This window comes from Xenopus laevis, chromosome 8L (assembly GCF_017654675.1).
Source record: "Xenopus laevis strain J_2021 chromosome 8L, Xenopus_laevis_v10.1, whole genome shotgun sequence".
NCBI lineage: Eukaryota > Metazoa > Chordata > Amphibia > Anura > Pipidae > Xenopus > Xenopus laevis.
This window is the reverse complement of record NC_054385.1, coordinates 8,719,412-8,741,477: the sequence shown is the minus strand read 5'-3', so window position 1 is coordinate 8,741,477 and position 22,066 is coordinate 8,719,412. Positions and strand designations below refer to the sequence as shown.

Below are 22,066 nucleotides of genomic sequence, written 5' to 3'. Positions count from 1 at the left end.
TATTCCTCTGTACTAAGCACAATTCAGCAGGAACAGTCCCTAAGTTTGCTCATAGTCTGTACAGAGAGATCCCATAAAACTATGGCAGCATAGGTATTCCCTGTACTAAGCACAATTCAGCAGGAACAGCCCCCTAAGTTTGCTCATAGTCTGTACAGAGAGATCCCATAAAACTATGGAGCAGTAAAGTAGTTCTTATCATTGTATAGGTACTCTTTTTTTGTTTTCTACCTGTCTTTTTAGTTAGGCTCTTGACTATTCATCTTCCATTCCGGTTTCCTAATGACTAACCAAAGCATTTGCTCTCTCCCAGCTTTTGGTGTGCTGCTGTGGGAAATTGCTACCTACGGCATGTCCCCATATCCTGGCATTGATCTCTCCCAAGTGTACGAGCTGCTGGAGAAGGATTACCGAATGGAACGTCCTGAAGGCTGCCCAGAGAAAGTCTATGAACTCATGAGAGCATGTACGGCCTGTTCCTCTACTCATTCCATTACTGTAGCACCACGTTCAGAGCAAAGAATCCCTAAAGGCTAGCATTCGTCTCTCTGTGAGAAGGGAAATCACTCATGTTGGCTTTATGAAAGTCATTCCAGTATTGAGTTTCCTTATCAGCACCAGCTACTCCCTATCTCTTACTTACTTCATCTACTATACACTGACTTGTGGCCACTCTGCACATATGTTCAAACCTACCCAATCTTCAGTGACCAGCATCCCTAATAATCTGATATTGAATCAGTGGGATTCCACAGGCACTGACAGTATTAGAACATTTTGTATGTCCTACTTAACTCCCAGTCTAACTCTATCAGAACCCGTCTCTTACTCCCAGTTTTTTACTTAATTTCCTCCTCTTTTCATGGCCATTCACCCCCTCATCCTGCTCTGTCTGCTCATTCCCTCTTCTCCCCTTTACTCCCAGTCTACTCCTATCAGACCTCTCCTTGTACTGACAGTTTATTATGCAGTTCCCTTCCCTTCTTTATCTCACCACTTCATCTTGCTCTTAGTCTGCTTATTCCTCCCTTTTACTCCCAGTCTACTATTCTGCTTACTTGCTCCTACAATTCCTGACCATTCACCCTCTCATCCTGCTCTCAGTCATTCCCTCTTCTCCTTTTTACTCCCAGTCTATGAGACTCTGCTTCATACTCCGTTTGCTACTCCCTTCCTCTTGCTCCAGGCCATTCATGTCTCTTCCCATATTGCTGTCAGTTGCTTGCTCCATCTCCTTCCTTTACTCCTAGTCTACTTCTAGAAGACCTCTCTGTTTACTCCCAGCCTGTTACTAGCTCCTGTAACTTATTTACAGTCTGCTCCATGCACCACCTAATTTTCTTCATACTCTTAATCTGCTTCATTCACTCCACTTTTGTTATTTCCATTTTGCTTCCATTAACCCAACCACTTCCCAGTATTGTTTTTATCCTCATACCTCTACTTCCTGTTTGTTCCATTTATTGTTATTTCTGCTCCATCCCATTCACTCTCCTCATTTTATTGCTCTGTTTACCCCTGCCCTTGTATTGTCTGGTTTTTTTTTTTTGCTCCAGCTCTGTTCCATTTCACTTTCCTCTCTTGTATCCCTTACATTTATTTCTATCCGCTCCCCTCACTAACCTACTCCACTCTGCTTCAATCATTCCGCTTTATTTGCTGTCAGTTTGTGACACTCATTTTATTCTCTCCCATTGTCTGCTTTCCTTTTATTTTATTATTAGCCTTCCCACTGGCCAAATAACAGATACTTTCTTATATGCCTATGACTTATCAGCGTGCCAAGATGGGGCATCTACAGTTTGGAGATAGGATCAAAGAAAACTGACTTCTGGGGGTTCCCTACATGCCCAAAATGAATGACAGAGAGCAGAGCACTGAGATGTAAAGTCCTGCTTCTAATGTCTGTATGACCAACAACCGCTCCATGAAGACTATAGTGATGTATTAGTAGTAGTAGTAGTAGTAGTAGTGACCCACATTGTCTGACAATTATTTTTGTTACTTGCTAGGCTGGCAGTGGAATCCATTGGACAGGCCGTCCTTTGCTGAAATCCATCAAGCATTCGAAACCATGTTCCAAGAGTCGAGCATATCTGACGGTAAGGCTAAAACTATACAAGAGTTTCCTCTTTTTCTCCTTGCGTCAGGAAGTTAATATTCCTGTTATCACAAGTCTGCTCTCTCATCTTTCCAGTGTCCAGTCATGTTTTCCGACCCTGCTATAGGGCTCTGGCTCATACGGTAGCTGCGGGCAAAATACCACTTGTTCCAGAGCTGAAAGATGTTCAGGGTGCATAAAACACAATCTACAGGGACAAATCATTAAGTAAAAAGTCCACTGTATTTTTAAATCAGAATAAAATTGTATTTTGCATATACATCCGAGAACCTGTTCTTCAAATTAAAGGAAGCCCATCTGCAATAGACTACATTTTATTTAATTAAATAATTCAGATTTTAAATAATGATTTCGTTTTTTTTTTTCCCTGTAATGATAAAACAGCGAGTAGTACTTGATCCTAACTAAATCCATGTTGGTGGCAAAACAGTCCTATGTTTAAATGATGTTTAGCAGTATCCTAATTACAGATCCCCAGGTCCTTACTTTCTGGTTTACAGGCCCCCTACCTGAATATATGAAGTATATCCATCAGATTATGTCTCTTTAAATACTGAAAAGAAAAAGACAAATCTCTTGTTGCCATTAAGTAGATCTGCCCCCTACTTGTGTCCTATTTTTATTGTGCCCCACATTTGCCTGGCTATTAATAACAAATGATATGCCAAATATTGTAATTTGTAACATCATCCTCTAGATAATTTCCGAGTAAAAAGCATCGTCTGAAATGATGGAGATAGCGGAGACACAAAAGGATCAGCCCTGTATGCTCCATCTGATTGATCCCCTTATTTGTAGCCATGTTGGTTGCCTGTAATTTGCCAGAAAGACCCTCCCATGGGTCCCATACATAGGTCAATATACTGCTGAAAAAGTATGTTTTAAGGAAAACGTTCCTATACATGTTCATGCCTAATTATGGGACAAGGAATGGCTCACAGGTTACCACCATGTCATGACAAGGTTAATATGAAGCTGCAAGCTCCCGGGTTTAATTGCTGTTTGTAATGATATTATTACAGTGGAGCACTCGCCCTGGCCGTCCATGTTTAACCGTGTCTGTCATTCTCTTTGAACTGCAGAGGTGGAGAAGGAACTGGGAAAGAAAGGCTTAAAAGTGACTGTGAGCAACCTCCTCCAGGCCCCAGAGCTGCCAACAAAAACAAGGACAACCAGGAGAGTGCCGGAGAGCAAGGACGAGAACGCTGATATCGCCAGCATCAGAGCTGCCGGCGAGCTGGGTACGTTATATGTCCTGCGTGTCCTTTCCTGTTGATTGAAAATTTCATTTGCAGTTTCTTTCCTTGCCCAGTGCTGTCAGTTTGGCAATGTGTCATGAGAAACGGGGAGTTCAACTAAAATCATAGCCTAGAATTTCAGTTCATTTTGTGACAGCATGAGCATTACAAGCATGGGGAAGGAATGCTCTGGGCACACAACAAGCTATACCCTGATATTGTAATAAGGGAAACAATATGGCACCTCCCACCCATATGTATAAATACAAATATACAGAGAAGGAATGTTCTGGGCACACAATAAGCTATACCCTCATACTGTACTGTCTAAGGGAATCAATATGGCACCTCCCTCCTCCCATATGTATAAATACAAATATACAGAGAAGGAATGTTCTGGGCACACAATAAGCTATACCCTCATACTGTACTGTCTAAGGGAATCAATATGGCACCTCCTCCCATATGTATAAATACAAATATACAGAGAAGGAGTGTTCTGGGCACACAATAAGCTATACCCTCATACTGTATTGTCTAAGGGAATCAATATGGCACCTCCTCCCATATGTATAAATACAAATATACAGAGAAGGAATGTTCTGGGCACACAATAAGCTATACCCTCATCCTGTACTGTCTAAGGGAATCAATATGGCACCTCCCTCCTCCCATATGTATAAATTCAAATATACAGAGAAGGAATGTTCTGGGCACACAATAAGCTATACCCTCATACTGTACTGTCTAAGGGAATCAATATGGCACCTCCTCTCATATGTATAAATACAAATATACAGAGAAGGAATGTTCTGGGCACACAATAAGCTATACCCTCATACTGTACTGTCTAAGGGAATCAATATGGCACCTCCTCTCATATGTATAAATACAAATATACAGAGAAGGAATGTTCTGGGCACACAATAAGCTATACCCTCATACTGTACTGTCTAAGGGAATCAATATGACACCTCCTCCTCCCATATGTATAAATACAAATATACAGAGAAGGAATGTTCTGGGCACACAATAAGCTATACCCTCATACTGTACTGTCTAAGGAAAACAATATGGCACCTCCTCCCATATGTATGAATACAAATATACAGAGAAGGAATATTCTGGGCACACAATAAGCTATACCCTCATACTGTACTGTCTAAGGGAAACAATATGGCACCTCCTCCCATATGTATGAATACAAATATACAGAGAAGGAATATTCTGGGCACATAATAAGCTATACCCTCATACTGTACTGTCTAAGGGAATCAATATGGCACCTCCTCCCATATGTATGAATACAAATATACAGAGAAGGAATATTCTGGGCACACAATAAGCTATACCCTCATAATGTACTGTCTAAGGGAATCAATATGGCACCTCCTCCTCCCATATGTATAAATACAAATATACAGAGAAGGAATGTTCTGGGCAACACAATAAGCTATACCCTCATACTGTACTGTCTAGGGAATCAATATGGCACCTCCTCCCATATGTATAAATACAAATATACAGAGAAGGAATGTTCTGGGCACACAATAAGCTATACCCTCATACTGTACTGTCTAAGGGAAACAAAATGGCACCTCCCTCCTCCCATATGTATAAATACAAATATACAGAGAAGGAATGTTCTGGGCACACAATAAGCTATACCCTCATACTGTACTGTCTAAGGGAATCAATATGACACCTCCTCCTCCCATATGTATAAATACAAATATACAGAGAAGGAATGTTCTGGGCACACAATAAGCTATACCCTCATACTGTACTGTCTAAGGAAAACAATATGGCACCTCCTCCCATATGTATGAATACAAATATACAGAGAAGGAATATTCTGGGCACACAATAAGCTATACCCTCATACTGTACTGTCTAAGGGAAACAATATGGCACCTCCTCCCATATGTATGAATACAAATATACAGAGAAGGAATATTCTGGGCACATAATAAGCTATACCCTCATACTGTACTGTCTAAGGGAATCAATATGGCACCTCCTCCCATATGTATGAATACAAATATACAGAGAAGGAATATTCTGGGCACACAATAAGCTATACCCTCATAATGTACTGTCTAAGGGAATCAATATGGCACCTCCTCCTCCCATATGTATAAATACAAATATACAGAGAAGGAATGTTCTGGGCACACAATAAGCTATACCCTCATACTGTACTGTCTAAGGGAATCAATATGGCACCTCCTCCCATATGTATAAATACAAATATACAGAGAAGGAATGTTCTGGGTACATAATAAGCTATACCCTCATACTGCACTGTCTAAGGGAATCAATACGGCACAATTACATATAGATTTAAGACAAAATAAAGTATGGTGATTCTGAACGTACAATCCCTGTGCTAATGTCTCTTTATTTCCTATTTTCTTAGATGCTTTTGAGCCTGAATCAGCCGTGTCTCCCCTTCTGCCTCGGAAGGAGAAAGGAGCAGGTGATGGGGGTCTTCCTGATGATGACCGTCTGCTGGTTAAGGACAAGAAAACCAACCTCTTTTTTAGCACCCTGATCAAAAGGAAGAAGAAGACCGCTCCTACTCCTCCCAAGCGCAGCAGCTCTTTTCGAGACATGGAAGGGCACTCTGAAAGAAGATGTACCGAAGGGGAAGGCAAGGAGGCCAACAATGGGGGAGATCTGCTAGATGCATTTAAATTTTCAACCAATGGCACAGCTCTCAGTAATGGTTCCATCCAGGGAAGCATCGGGTTTTTGTCATCGCAGTGGAAGAAATCAAGTGCAATGATTGGGCGGCAAACGTCTGCCGGCGACGAGGAGGCAATATGCAGCACAGGCAAGCGTTTTTTGAGATCGTGCTCGGCCTCCTGCATGCCTCACGGTGCTAAGGACACGGAGTGGAAATCTGTCACCCTGCCCAGGGAAATGACATCGTCTCGGTGCTTGCTGGACACGCCCGGTTCCGACAGTCTAAAGAAAGCAGAGAAACCAGCACTGCCCCGTAAGAGAGGGAACGAGAGCAAACCTGAGGGAACTCGAGGCACAGTCACTCCTCCTCCTCGCCTGCCCAAAAAGTGTGAAGACCCCATCGATGAAGTGTTTAAGGATGCTGACCCCAGCCCAAACTCCAGTCCACCTAGCCTGACACCCAAACTGCCACGTAGAAAGCAAGCCGGGCCTGCTGGTGCCCCCTTACAGAAAGAGGAGGCAAGTAACATCAGGCTTGGCTCTGACACTGGACCCTCCACCAAACAGACCTCATTAGCTGGAAAATCCGAAGCAGAACTTCGACTCAGGAGACCCAAAACATCTGAACCTGTCTCCAGGGACAAAGTGAAAGTATTAAAAGTGAAACCGTCTCCACCTCTGCCTCTTTCCTGCATTGGTTCCTCATCTTCCACCTCGTCCAACCTGGGGAAAGCTTCAAAGCCACCCTCCCAAAGTCCCAGTCATGATACCAGTCCGAGCGAGCCAAAGCACAAGCCAACAAGCCAGACCGATGAACTTTCCAAAACTCCCCCTCCTGTGCCAGACAGTTCAAAGAAGCCACTGCTCCTCTCCAGCTCCAAGCCCCAGGTCACTGGAAAGCTTTCTGGTGGCGACCAATCACAACAGCCGGCTCCATCTTCATATTCCTCCACTGCATTTGTTCCCCTTATCTCCACCCGAGTCTCCTTACGCAAGACTCGCCAACCGCCCGAGAAACACAGCAGCCCTGTCACCAAGGAGACTGTATTGGCTAGCACCGAATGCCTGAAGGCGGCCATTACCCGTAACTCTGAGCAAATGGCCAGCCATAGCTCAGTGCTGGAGGCCGCCAAGAACCTGCACGCTTTCTGCACCAGCTACGTAGACTCAATTCAACAAATGAGGAACAAGTTTGCTTTCCGGGAAGCCATCAGCAAACTTGAGAACAGTCTGCGGGACCTACAAATTTGCCCCGCCCCCGCCGCAGCAGGGGGTGGAGCTGCCACATCTCAGGACTTCAGCAAGCTGCTTACCTCTGTGAAAGAGATCAGCGACGTGGTGCAGAGGTAGCACAGCGTGGCCTCCAGGTGGTGAATAATATGGTGGACATCAGGGCAGGTTGGGAAGGGCTCAGGCTGAGATGGGGGTGTAGTCAAGGCCGATTTGGGTGCTTTATAACATTTTGAGGCCTTATGAATGTGCCAGGCACCGGGGCTGTGACCACATGCATTCAGGCTTGCGTTGTGCCTAGGGTTGCCACCTTTTCTGGAAAAAAAATACCGGCCTTCCTATATATTTATCTTTTTTCCCTATTAATAACATTGGGATCAACCATCGTTTTTACTGGCCAGGTGTCAACCCTAGTTGTGCCCTGGGCTTAAATATATGTCCCAGACTTGCACCTTTTTTTTCCTCATTTTTGTGAGACTGCCGTTCTTCTCTCTGACACAGACTTTTATGGTCTACAGGTTTTTTTTTTAATTTTTATCGTTTTTTCCAACTCTTAAATGGCAAAAATGCTGTACAGTGAAGTGCGATGAGGGGTTCGTCAGGCGCAGGTAATGCGTAACGGAGCGTTTGTAAAGCCGTATTGTAAGCACAAAAACCATACCTCTGTCAGCCACTGCCTCACACGTACCCCCACTCGTCAGTTATCAGGATCCAACGGCCCATAAAAGCCCAGTGCTGCATTCTTCTACACATACATTTAACCTACAGATGGTTTAGCCTCTCAATAACACCGACCGTTCCAGCAGATTCCGATTGGATCACGTGAGCATTCCACTGCATGCACCGACCCATCCCCGCTGCTGGCTTAGCAATAAAGAACACATTACACTAAAAAAATGTCAAATACCCGGGGACTTGATCTTTTACGGTTTTTTAAGTGCAATTACCTTTTTTTTTTTTTAACCAAATGGAATCCCGGGGATATTGATGCCTATGTCAACTTGAATATATACGAGAGGATCAAGATCTATTCAGTATGGAGCTGCTTCCGTCTATCACGTGATTGGGCCTCAGTCCCCAATATTATATTGTATTATGCTAATGTCACCTGTGTATGTTTCCCCGTTTACCGTTATTTTGCCTTATTTCTGTATAAAATTCCAGCTCGCTGTTTGAGGATCTATGGGGTTTTGTTGTTGTTGTTATTGTAATGAATAAATGCACACACACACAGCTGCCTTTAACCCTTTCCTCTCTAACTCGATTCACTCTGGCATTGAAGAGGTTAAATTCCCGTAAACCATATAGCCCCGCCCACCGTTTTTTTTTTTTTTATAACTAGTGCCTTCTCCATTAAGCCTGTTTCATACACAGACGTGGATTTGAACTTTAGGTTAAGAATCCTATCATTTTTGGGAAGAATTTTGAAATGTTATTTTATGTCGATTACCTACCCAGAAATTCAATGCAATGTGGTGAATTGATTTTTTTTTTCCCTTCTGCTATTGGACGGCTGTAGCTCAGTTTTTGCTGCATAATACATGAGAACAGTATTAATTCACTATGGGGGTAACGTGATCATGGGGTACAGAAGTCAGGAACTCAGAGGATTGATGTGTATCTTATAGGAATGAACAGGCCAACGCTGAACATAGGGCAGAGACACACGCAAAGATTCTCCTCTTCTTCGGGCGACTAATCTCTCGAACTGTCTTCCCGTCGGCTAGAATGTAAATCGCCTGCGGGGTGGCAATCGGTGCGCTTCTTTTTCCGAAGTCGTCCGAAGTTGCCTCACGAGGAAACTTCGGGAAACGAAGAGCTCAGAGTGCCATCATGCTGACGATTTACATTCTAGCTGGCGGGAAGGCCGTTCAGGGAGATTAGTCGCCCGAAGAAGATTCGATTAGTCACCGGGCGACTAGATCTCCCTGAATCTGAGCGTATATGTCTCTGCCTTAAAAGGATTCGGTTGAATCGGAACCGTAATTTTAATTATCGGACAACCCCTTATCCAGAAATCTCGGAATTATGGAAAAGCCGCCTCCCATTTTATCCTAATAAAATTCTTTTTACTCTTGATAATAAAACAGTAGCTTGTACTTGATCCCAACTAAGATATAATTAATCCTTATTGGAAGCAAAACCAACCTATTGGGTTTATTTAATGTTTAAATGATTTCATAGTTGACTTAAGGTATGAAGATCCAAATTACTGAAAGATCCATTATCCAGAAAACCCCAGGTCCCGAGTATTCTGGATAACAGGTCCCCTACCTGTAATAAAAAACAAGTAGCTTGTACTTGATCCCAACTAAGATATAATTAATCCTTATTGGAAGCAAAACCAGCCTATTGGGTTTATTTAATGTTTATATGATTTCATAGTAGACTTAAGGTATGAACATCCAAATAAATGAAAGATCTATTATCCGGAAAACCCCAGGTCCCGAGTATTCTGGATAACTGGTCCCATACCTGTAATAAAAAACAAGTAGCTTGTACTTGATCCCAACTAAGATATAATTAATCCTTATTGGAAGCAAAACCAGCCTATTGGGTTTATTTAATATTTACATGATTGTCTAGTAGACTTAAGGTATGAAGAACCAAATTATGGAAAGATCCATTATCCGGAAAGCCCCAGGTCCCGAGCATTCTGGATAAAGGGTCCCATACCTGTAATTTAAAACAGTAGCTTGTACGTGATCCCAACAAAGATTTAATTAATCCTTATTGGAAGCAAAACCAGCCTATTGGGTTTATTTAATGTTTACGTAATTTTCTTGTAGACTTATGGAAAGATCCGTTATTTGTAAAACCCCAGGTCCTGAACATTCTGGATAACAGGTCCCATACCTTTAATTTCAATTGTAAAATTACTTATCCGAACCCTAAATAGGTATCCAAATAATGCAAAAAAAAGTGCTGGGATTTGGGCGAATCCAAAACAATATACTGTTTTCTGTGCATCCCGATACCCGGTGTAATTTAGACCTTAGCTCATTTTTCTTGCAGTCTCTGTAGCTTCACTTTGCCCCATATGAGGCACGGGGACCCTACGTTATCCCTTGACTGTTGCCTTTAAACTTAGCCAAGGACTTGGAAACTGGGATAAATGGCCATTGATTCCCGGCCCTAGTGGGTCCCTCCATCCAGGGTCTGTTGGGTGTCACATGAGGGAGAGAGAGGGGTGCTCTGGTAGGTCCAAGGGTCTCCACTCAAAACTCTTGCTAATGGATGGATTAGTAGTGCAATCTATTACCAACACTGACCAGTTAAAGAAGGCTGCTGTTGGATATTCTTTACTTGAGCTTATCCATTGGCACATATTTAGGTATTGCTGTAGCCTCGTAGCTGTAGGAAGCCATTTTTATCCACATGCTCCTTTATTGATGTCCCACAAAGCCTTTACGTCTATGGAATGTTCTACTTTTTACTGTGCCTTTAAGCCTCACGTGCCCACAGACTTACGTTTGCGTAACAGTCCCACAGAGCTGACAATCACCAGGAGAGCCCCATATCCAATGCCAGTGTGGGCGGCGCTGTCCTTTAACCTCTTACTTGCCAGAACCTGACTCCATTCATTGCTAAAGGAAGCCATAAGACACTGCAGTCTCGTTGTCAGATGAGTGTGTGATCCGCTAAACACAGCACTGAGTAACTGAATATGTGAAATGGTTACCTGTCCCTGCAGTTAAAAAGGGGCAACAAGGTACTTTTTTTTTTTTTTTTAATTCTGCACCGACGTCGTTTTGTCCGAAACCGCCACTTTCTGTTCACTTTCTGTAAATAAGCTTTGATTTGCTGTCATGCCTGCGGTGCAATTTTACAAGTTGTGTCAAAATACAAACCATTTCAGTACCTTTGTCTCCTGTGTGTATGTCTTCAGTCTTGGCTAGAACTGGGGTTTGAAACTCTCTAACTATTGTTATAAACAATAATGTACCCCCTTCTCTAATTTATAAGGATATTAGAGGACATGTAACCATATAAAGACACAAGGCTGCAGGCTGAGTTATACAGGGAACTCTGAGTATCACTCATGTATTATAAGGGATAATGTACCCCCTACTGTAAATGATAAGGATATTAGAAGTCACTGAGGGGTTCTGTGACCATATAAAGACACAAGGCTGCAGGCTGAGTTATACAGGGAACTCTGAGTATCACTCATGTATTATAAGGGATAATGTACCCCCTACTGTAAATGATAAGGATATTAGAAGTCACTGAGGGGTTGTTCTGTGACCATATAAAGGCACAAGGCTGCAGGCTGAGTTATACAGGGAACTCTGAGTATCACTCATGTATTATAAGGGATAATGTACCCCCTACTGTAAATGATAAGGATATTAGAAGTCACTGAGGGGTTGTTCTGTGACCATATAAAGGCACAAGGCTGCAGGCTGAGTTATACAGGGAACTCTGAGTATCACTCATGTATTATAAGGGATAATGTACCCCCTACTGTAAATGATAAGGATATTAGAAGTCACAGAGGGGGTTATGTGACCATATAAAGGCACAAGGCTGCAGGCTGAGTTATACAGGGAACTCTGAGTATCACTCATGTATTATAAGGGATAATGTACCCCCTACTGTAAATGATAAGGATATTAGAAGTCACTGAGGGGTTGTTCTGTGACCATATAAAGGCACAAGGCTGCAGGCTGAGTTATACAGGGAACTCTGAGTATCACTCATGTATTATAAGGGATAATGTACCCCCTACTGTAAATGATAAGGACATTTTGAAGAAATGTTTGAGGATTCAAGTGAATACATGAAGGCAGTGCAATCTGCACTTGTGTGACTGGCGTCCAATCATATTGTGTTCCTTTTAGCTGCTATCTGACCGATGCCCTTGGTAAGTAGACAAGTATGTGTAGATATGATGGGGAGGTGATATGTACTTACATTAAGCAAGTCTTCCTCGTAGTGACACAAGTTCCACTCAGGACAAGACCACAAAGTATTAGAGTTTTCTATTCATTCCATCACAGTTGTATGTGTAACAATGGCTTTTGATTGATTTGAATTGGCTGGCACGTCCGGGGTGGAACGGCGGACACAACACAATCGCCGCTGAACTTAAAGACTCCAGTCGGCGGGTAGGAACTGAAAAATTGAATTTCTGAGGACCATCTTCAGGGACAACATGCTTTTACTAGGTAACAATGCTTTTAAAGGGGAAATACACCAACATACTGTATTTAACAGGGTGCCATTTAATTACATAATGCAGCTTTGGGCCCGAGCATATTTCTGCTTGTTGGCCGTGCTGGGAGTTGTAGCCGTGCAATAGCTACAAATGCCAATATCTTCTCATTGAAGTCATTATCTTTTTTTTTTTGCAGGACAGCAGCTGCCACATGATGGCCACGGTTTACATCCCTGCAACAATATTGGATCTTCAGAGGTTTCCCTTTGAGCGGCCGGCTCTTGATATTTCCAGACAACCAACAAATGTAACCGTGTCCTCATTGGCACCTCTATTAATCAAGGCAGTGATTCAGATGAGCAATGTCACCGTCCATTGACTTATTGATATTCCTCTAATCCCTTCCATAGCAGCTCTGCTTCCAAATTCCACACCTGACATTTGTATTAACGATAAAGGGGAAACCTTAAATACCCCCCAGAATAGGGAACATTTATTTTTTTGGCTGATACATTGCTAAACCTGCTCGCACCCCTGCGTTACTTTATTCTGCGCATCTCTATTGATCCGGCCGCCCCTGACTTTGGCTGGGAGGTGTGAGGCTACTGGAAATGAGGGGCTGACACTGAGCTCATTGTCTCCCAGCCTAATCACCCTGCAAGATCTATACTCTCCCAAGATGTACAGATGAAGCCCAGCAATCTCCTTTATTATGCATGAGGGGGGGCAAAAAGCCAGAGAAGATAGACACTTGATATAATTGCATTAACCCTTTTCTTTCGGGCAGACGTGTAAGGCCAGCCCCTTGTCATTTCTGATCACTTGTCTTTTGGACACCATTCATGTTCTCGATGGCAGTAGCTGATGGAGTGAGCCGTTCAGTGTATTCTTATTATTAATAATAATAACCTACTCACTGCTGAGAGTGTTGAGAGACTCTGTATTGGACCCTGTGATGGCTAAGAATAGTAGTGCATCTTTTCAATGGTGGAGCTTTTAGCTCTTAATGGTATTGGGGAGACTCCCTGTTGGGTGTGATGGGGAGGCTCAATATTGTGTCTCACGAGGGTTGGTAAAACTCTATGATTTCCTCACTGTTGAGTGCTGGTTAGGCTCTCCTCACTGCTTCCAGTGCCAGTGAGGCTCTCTATTGGATATTCTCAATTCTCAGGGTTCCATAGATACTCCACATTGGATCTTCTTCCCACTGAGAGTGCCAGTGAGACTCTTCTCAATGCATAGAGTGCCAATGATGCTCAATTGAATCTTCTCACTGCTGAGAGTGCCATTGAGACTTTACTTTGGATCTTCTCACTACTGAAAGGGCCATTGAGAGTTTACTTCGGCTCTTTTCACTTCTGAGAGTGCCACTGAGACTTTACTTTACATCTTCTCACTGTTGAGAGGGCCAATAAGACTTTACTTTGGATCTTCTCACTGCTGAGAGTGCCATTTAGACTTTACTTTGGCTCTTTTCACTGCTGAAATGTCCACTGAGACTTTACTTTGGATCTTCTCACTGAAGAGAGGGCCACTGAGACTTTACTTTGGATCTTCTCACTGATGAGAGGGCCACTGAGACTTTACTTTGGATCTTCTCACTGAAGAGAGGGCCACCGAGACTTTACTTTGGATCTTCTCACTGATGAGAGGGCCACTGAGACTTTACTTTGGATCTTCTCACTGAAGAGAGGGCCACCGAGACTTTACTTTGGATCTTCTCACTGATGAGAGGGCCACTGAGACTTTACTTTGGATCTTCTCACTGCTGAGATGGGCATTGAGGCTTTACATAGGATCTTCTCGGTGCTGAGAGTTCCAGCTTGATGCCAAGAGTGCCAGTTAGACTCTACACTGGATCTTTTCACTACTGAACTTGCTGTCTAGACTTTGTACAAGCTTTCCTCCTGCTTATTGTTCCAAATGGCAGCACCTATTGATGCAAAACCAGGGTTCCCACAATGCCATGTGTCAATAAGCCCATCGCTGAGGCTTAACCGAAATCAGCCACTCGCATCACGCCGAATGCCAAAAATTATGCCAACCGGACTTAGAAACTGTGAATTGAATTAAGGTGAAATAGTATTCATTCTGGTTCCTCCAGTGGCACTGCTGTTGAAAAACTCGCCTCTGTTGGCAGCGCTCAGCAAGTTACCAGGGGTGGCAAGATGACTCTCCTGGTAAATTGAAGAGCCGGAATTTTGGGTCTTCTAGTGCAGAGAGCACTATGGCACTCTCTACACTTACAATGCGGCTCCTCCGTGATCTTCCCTGATGCTTAAAAAGTAAGCAGTGGAGCGTTTCATTAAGTAATCAAAATGGCCCTGGGTGCATCTGCCTCTTATTCTTGCTCAGAGTCCTGGGGGCAGACTCTATATAAAATCTCACCATGGTGAGTGCCAGTGAGGCTCTTAATGGTTGGTGCCTGTTAATGAGTTCTTCAAAGCCGTTCTTCGTTATTCTCAGAGCCTGGAGAAATATATTTTCATAGTTTTTATCTCTTGTCAAACATTACAGCTTGTGATAGGTTGGTCCAGTGTTGTGGTTCTCTTGGCCATGTACCATACATGTGAAACCCATGCAGTCTTCAACCAAGCAGGTTCCAGTGATATTTACTGAGAATGCCAATGTCTTGGGCACATGTAGGCTAATGAGCCTTGAATGGCAGTCTATAGAACCATTCCTGTATTTGTATACCCAGCGGTGTAACAATGCAGTGTAAAGCAAACATTCAGAGAGGCCAGAGCGCCCCCTTACCTCCCTTCCCCTCTCCTTCACCTCCTTTTTGCTGCCCCCGCAAGCCTGGCCACTGTGGATATTTTGCAGCGGGTCCTAATTGTCGGGGCTAGATAGTAACTTTAGAGGAAGCAGACCCCACAGTCGGACCCTCCTGTTCCCCAGTACCCCCCATGACTGTGGGGGTCTGCTTTCTCTATAGTTACGCCACTGTGTAGGTAAGTACATCATTACTTTACGCTCTTGTGTTTCTGAATAACACTCAAGTTAGGGAATGGGTAGGGTTTCATGGGTGCTCTGGTTTCCTCCGGGTGCTCTGGTTTCCTTCGGGTGCTCTGGTTTCCTCCGTGTGCTCTGGTTTCCTCCGTGTGCTCTGGTTTCCTCCGGGTGCTCTGGTTTCCTCCGGGTGCTCTGGTTTCCTCCGGGTTCTTTGGTTTCCTCCGGGTTCTTTGGTTTCCTCCGAGTTCTTTGGTTTCCTCCAGGTTCTTTGGTTTCCTCCAGGTGCTCTGGTTTCCTCCGTGTTCTTTGGTTTCCTCCGGGTTCTTTGGTTTCCTCCGGGTGCTCTGGTTTCCTCCGGGTTCTTTGGTTTCCTCCGGGTTCTTTGGTTTCCTCCGGGTTCTTTGGTTTCCTCCGGGTGCTCTGGTTGCCTCCGGGTTCTTTGGTTTCCTCCGGGTGCTCTGGTTGCCTCCGGGTGCTCTGGTTGCCTCCGGGTGCTCTGGTTGCCTCCGGGTGCTCTGGTTTCCTCCGGGTGCTCTGGTTTCCTTCGGGTGCTCTGGTTTCCTTCGGGTGCTCTGGTTTCCTTCGGGTGCTCTGGTTTCCTCCGGGTTCTTCGGTTTCCTTCGGGTTCTTTGGTTTCCTCCGGGTGCTCTGGTTGCCTCCGGGTGCTCTGGTTGCCTCCGGGTGCTCTGGTTTCCTCCGGGTGCTCTGGTTTCCTTTGGGTGCTCTGGTTTCCTTTGGGTGCTCTGGTTTCCTTTGGGTGCTCTGGTTTCCTCCGGGTTCTTTGGTTTCCTCCGGGTGCTCTGGTTGCCTCCGGGTGCTCTGGTTTCCTCCGGGTGCTCTGGGTTCTTTGGTTTCCTCCGGGTGCTCTGGTTTCCTCCGGTGCTTTGCTCTCCTCCCTATACAAAGGCCTCTGGTGCAAATAAATGGCACATTACAGAGAAAGATTTGCGAGTGGGTCTTTAGATATTGCATTTATACTGTAGTCTGTAGGACTGCTCTACCCTTCCTAATGTAAAATATCTGCCGAGGCATCAATGCATCGAAATATTTCCACATTTTTCAGACTGTTCCCAGCACATTTACTTTCAGCTGTACTTCTCCTTTACCCGAAGTCTCGGCTTGGTGCGTCTGACTTTCTAAATCGCCAGGCATCAATAAGAATCATGTTAGAGATAATGTTGTGTTTTTATGCGGTTGTAATTTTCTTCTGAAAGAATTTCCATATTCAGCGTTTTGCCTGTGTGAGGTTCCTGAGGCAACCATTTCTTTTTGCACATTTATCTCCCTTCAATAATATATCAGCCTGTTGGGACGCCGTTTTTGTACAATTTTGGCCAGACAGGGTGATAGAGCGGGATATATATTTTGCACTTGCCGATGGGGAATGTCACACTGAGTTGTCTGAAAATACCCAGTCTGTCTGGCAGCACCAGATGGGTTAGTCTGGCTGTAACAGTCACTGTAGGGCCACTTAAGAAAGAAAGTGGTTTTAGGTTGATGGCTCTTTTATCCCTTAACCCCCACCATCACTCCCCTTATAAACAGGATAATTTGTTTAAAGACAATGAGCTCTGTATAAACAACCCCTAAAAGCCACAGACTTTGAAACGTAGTGACCAGTGCAAATGACAAGTGCTTGGATGCCAACCTATATTGTATTTATACTCTGCACAAATTCCCTATGCTACACTGACTGTGTTCCTTCTTCATCTGTTCTAATTTGTAGGGCTTTATATTAAGAGACAGAAAAGCAGACTCCTCCACGTTTCCACAAGTCAGGTAATTATTTTATCAATCCGACGCGTTTTGCTCAGTTTACTTTGTGATGCCGCGGCCAATGCATTCGATCCAGCCCCTGGATCTCCAGAGGTGCGAGAACGAGACACGAGTGAGGCCGATAAGAGTCAAGCTGAATATAGAAATTCTTTCAGGAACATTCTGCTGCACCTGATTTTTTTTACTCTGCTACTTTTTGTGTTAGAGATGCATTAGCCGTTCACTGGTGCGTTTAATAAGCCGTTAGATTTAACCTTTGTGTGCTGGCCCTGCAATGTAATCCTATTTATCTGGCTCATAAGCGACATTGCTTTACCTTGAAGGTACATTTAAATGTGGAGAGAGGCAGATGCTTTGATGTCAACAGATAGATTTATATATATATATATATATATATATATATACACACACACACACACACACACGTATATATAACAGATACAGTAGATGAAGGCAGATAGAAATGGGTGGCCTGATACAGGGAGAATGAAAGATACAGGCAGAGACAGGTAGATCATAGAGAAATACAAGCAGATGATTGATTGGTCAACATAGACTGATAGATAGGAAGATCAATGCAATAGATACAGATAGAATAAATAAAGCTAAGGGGTAGATAAAGTCATGGATCACTTGCTGATATATACACATATACTGATACAGATAGATGGTAGATTGATAGCGGTAGATATAAGATGATAGAGAGATAGATAAATATACATAGATGGTTGGATGGGTAAACCTGCATGGATGGATGGATACAAATGCATTGGTGGATGGATTGATAGACACGCATAGATGGATGGATGGACATTGATTGATTGATGGATAGACATGCATAGATGGATGTATGGATAGACATGCGTAGGGGGATGGATAGACATAGATGTATAGAGATGCATTGGTAGATGGATGGTCATGCATAGGTGGATGGATATACATGTATAGACGTATGGATGAATTGATAGACATACTGTACATAGATGGATCTGTATACATGCATACGTGGATGAATGGATGTTGTGCATAGATAGATGGATAGACATGTATCTGATGAATTGCTAGACCTTGATAAATGTATGGATGTATAGATAGACATGCATGGATGGATGGATAGACATGCATGGGTGGATGTATGGCTAGACATTTATGGGTGAATTTATAGACATGCATAGGTTTATAGATGGATGGATAGACATGGATAGATAGATGGATAGACATGGATAGATGGATGTATGGATAGACATTTATGGGTGAATTGATAGACATGCATAGGTGGATAGATAGACATTGATGTATAGAGCTGCATTGGTGGATGGATGAATAGACATGCATAGGTGGATGAATGGATAGACATGTATAGATGGATGGATGGATGGATAGACCTTTATAGATGGATGGATGAATAGAAGTATGGATAGACATGTATGGGTGAATGGATAGACATGCATAGATGAATGCATAAACATGTATGGATAGATATGCATAGATGGATGGATAGACATATATAGATGGATGGATAGACATGTATAGATGGATAGACATGTATAGATGAATGGTTAGATATGCATAGATGGATGGATAAACATACATAGATGGATGGATAGATGTAAATTGATGGATAGACATGAATAGATGGCTGCATATACATGAATAGATGGATGCATATACATGTATAGGTGGATAGATAGACATGTATAGGTGGATGGATGTATAGACATGCATTGATGGATGGATGGATAGACATTTATGGGTGAATGGATAGACCTGCATAGATGGATAGACATGTACTGATGGATGGATGGATGGATACACATGAATTGATGGATAGACATGCATAGACTAATGTATAGACCTGTATGGATGAATGGATAGACATGCATTGGTGGATGGATGGCTGTATAGACGTATGGATGAATGGATAGACATACTGTACATAGGCGGATGGATCTATAGACATGCATAGGTGGATGGATGGATGTAAACAACTTGGATGGATGGATGTATAGACATGGATGTATAGACATGAATGGATGGATGGACAGACATGCGTAGATGGATGGATCGCTGTATGGATGAATGGATAGCCACACATAGATGGATGTATAGACATGCATTGGTGAATGGTTATACATGTATAGGTGGATAGATGAATACACATGAATTGATGGATATACATGCATAGACAGATGGATAGACCTGTATGGATGAATGGATAGACCTGTATGGATGAATGGATAGACATGCATTGATAGATGGATGGCTGTATAGACGTATGGATGAATGGATAGACATGCAATACATAGATGGATGGATCTATAGACATGCTTAGGTGGATGAATGGATAGTTGTGCATAGATGGAGGGATGTATGGATGGATAGACATGTATGGGTGAATGTATAGACATACATAGATGAATGGCTTTGTAGACATGCATAGATGGATGAATAGACATCCATAGATAAATGGATTGATAGACATGGATGGATAGACATGAATTGATAGATGTGTAGGGGGATGGATAGATATGCATACTGTAAATGGATGGATATATAGACCTGCATAGATGGAGGAATACTAGATAGACAGATAGATAGACCTATATCGATATATAGACCTAGATAGATAGATACAGGCATTCTTTGATTGTTAGCTGGTAGATCAATACAGATAGATACAGGTAGAATAAATATAGGTTTGTTGATAGATAAAGGACATTGATCAGAAGAATTAGATTGTAAAATAAATACCGATAGATAACGATATATAGAGGCATTAATAGAGTTTGTTTTTGAAAGATACAGCTAGATGGATACTTATAGATTGTAGATCAATACATATAGATACAAGTAGAATGAATATAGGTAAGCTGTAGATGATAAAGGCAGATTGTGGATTATTTCAGATAGATCATTGATAGATACAGTTATCGTTTGATACATTTAGATGGTGGAACTCCTTGTTACGCCACTGATCAAAGCTAACTGCTGATTGGTCGATATGGCAATATAGCACCTTTCACTGAAATCTGCCCTACTATTGCCTGCTGCCACTGGAAAAAGAGATGGAAAATACAGATAATCACATTAAAGTAAATGCATTTAATGATCAATGAGCCTTTGTTGTGCTAGGAAGTATTTCTGTGTTCTTGGAAGCCATATCTGTTCCGCAGTTTGTCTTACAGCCGAGACTGAAAGAGGTGCTGACAGTTCCCCTTAATGTGATGTCACGCGGGGAGATTAGTTACACGGAGGCTGCTAGAAATAGGTTTTATTGTTTCCTATGGGAGTATAATCGCTCGCTCTGCGACCAGGCAACAATGAATTTCTATCTGGCGGAGCAGCTACTGATTTTGAATGTTATCGGCCTACGGTAACCGGGTTCAGCAGGGCAATTGGCTGACTGGGACGTGGTTTCACCATACGGGTCTAGGTCTTGCCCAGGATCATGGCAGAGGTACAGCAAACCATAAAGTGTAACCTCCCAGGGCTCCATAGTATATCATGCCCCATATACCCTGACTGTACACATCTAGGGGTCCGTCCTTGCACATGTGGAACCTGTACTGGTGCAGAAGTCTAGTTCCCAGTTTAGCTATTCCTGTTCTGCGGCTTTAAGCATCAGAATCATTGTTGGTGTTGTGCTACATACTGTAGTTACTTAGTAAGTTAAGTTGACACATGTCCATCAAGTTCAACCTTAAGTCAACTGTATATATAACCTGCCTAACTGCTAGTTGACCCAGAGGAAGGCGGAAAAACCCCATTTGAAGTCTCTTCAATTTGCTCAGAGGGGGAAAAATTTCTTTCTTGACTCCAAGCAATTGCAATGCTGTTCTATTTTATCTATAAACTCGTGATGGGCCTGCTGCTTTGACGATGGTATTTAGCACAAAAGACAGTCACGAGGACTCATATTAACCCATTTTCCATTGAGTTGCGTCGTGACGTCCCCTTTAATAGAGAAGAAGGAGCGGCACAACACAACGGTGCCGAGCTGCGGGTAATGCACGGGCCAGGGCGAGAGAGCTATTCCCCAAGCACTTAGGCTGTATCCACAGGGGAAGCCAACTCCATCATTATTGTACTTATCAAGTCAAACAGAAATTTACTTATCAACCACATAGAATTAGCAGTCACTTGAGTTCCCTTTGGTACAATGTACTGGAAGTGCTTGAGAGGGATGTGGGGGGGCAAAGTGTATTTGATAATGCATGAACAATTCATATGGTAATCACACCAATAGGTTCCTGCTGTAAGTACACTGTGCAATGGCAGCCCTAGGGAAGAGAAGTCTCCATCTGTTCTCTGGCACTTTTTATAACTCCCAGCAACCTCTCAGCCAATAATCTTGTAGTTCAGTAAAAGCTTTAGAGTCATCCGTTTGTGCAGTCTCACTCTACAGTAGAGTTTTCCGTGACTTTAAATTTATCTAGGTTGCAATTGACAACCCTTAGTCTGGACCCCCAGTTCAGCCTCATCCTTTGGGAAGCTCTGCTCTAAAGCATTGGGCATCGCTCCCCTCGGAGAGCTTGAATTAGTGTTGGACTGGCCCTTCTGGATACCAGGAAGACTCCCGGTGGGCCCAGGTGTCGGCGGGCCTCTTGTTTCTAACCATTTAGTCTATTTAATGGTCATTCCCAATTTCTTTATGGGAAAAATGCTTAATAATGGAAGAATATAGTAAATAAATAGAAAGGACTACGAGAATAAAAAGGTTGAGAGAGGAGAGGAGGAATAATCGTTTGGAAAGTGGGCCCATGGTCTGTTTTCTGGTGGGCCCCTGGCATCCCAGTCTGATACTGGCTTGAATTAGTGGCAGGGGGCTCAGGTAGGAAAAGATTTGGGCTGACTGTGCTCTCATAGATGCTGTCTATTCTTGAAACTATGACTGAA

General features: G+C 43.1%; 1 protein-coding gene across 4 annotated transcripts in view; it reads left to right on the top strand.

Annotated features, from left to right (window-relative positions):
- Positions 1–8,509, top strand: part of abl1.L (ABL proto-oncogene 1, non-receptor tyrosine kinase L homeolog) — a 119,194-nt gene extending 110,685 nt beyond the window's left edge. For all 4 annotated transcript variants that reach the window (XM_041572454.1, XM_041572453.1, XM_041572456.1 and 1 more), the window contains exons 8-11: positions 314–466; positions 2,013–2,102; positions 3,205–3,363; positions 5,780–8,509. In XM_041572454.1, the coding sequence (XP_041428388.1) occupies positions 314–466; positions 2,013–2,102; positions 3,205–3,363; positions 5,780–7,398 (2,021 nt within the window). In that variant the 3' untranslated portion in view covers positions 7,399–8,509. The remainder of the gene's footprint in view (positions 1–313; positions 467–2,012; positions 2,103–3,204; positions 3,364–5,779) is intronic.
- The last annotated feature ends 13,557 nt before the right edge of the window (positions 8,510–22,066 follow it).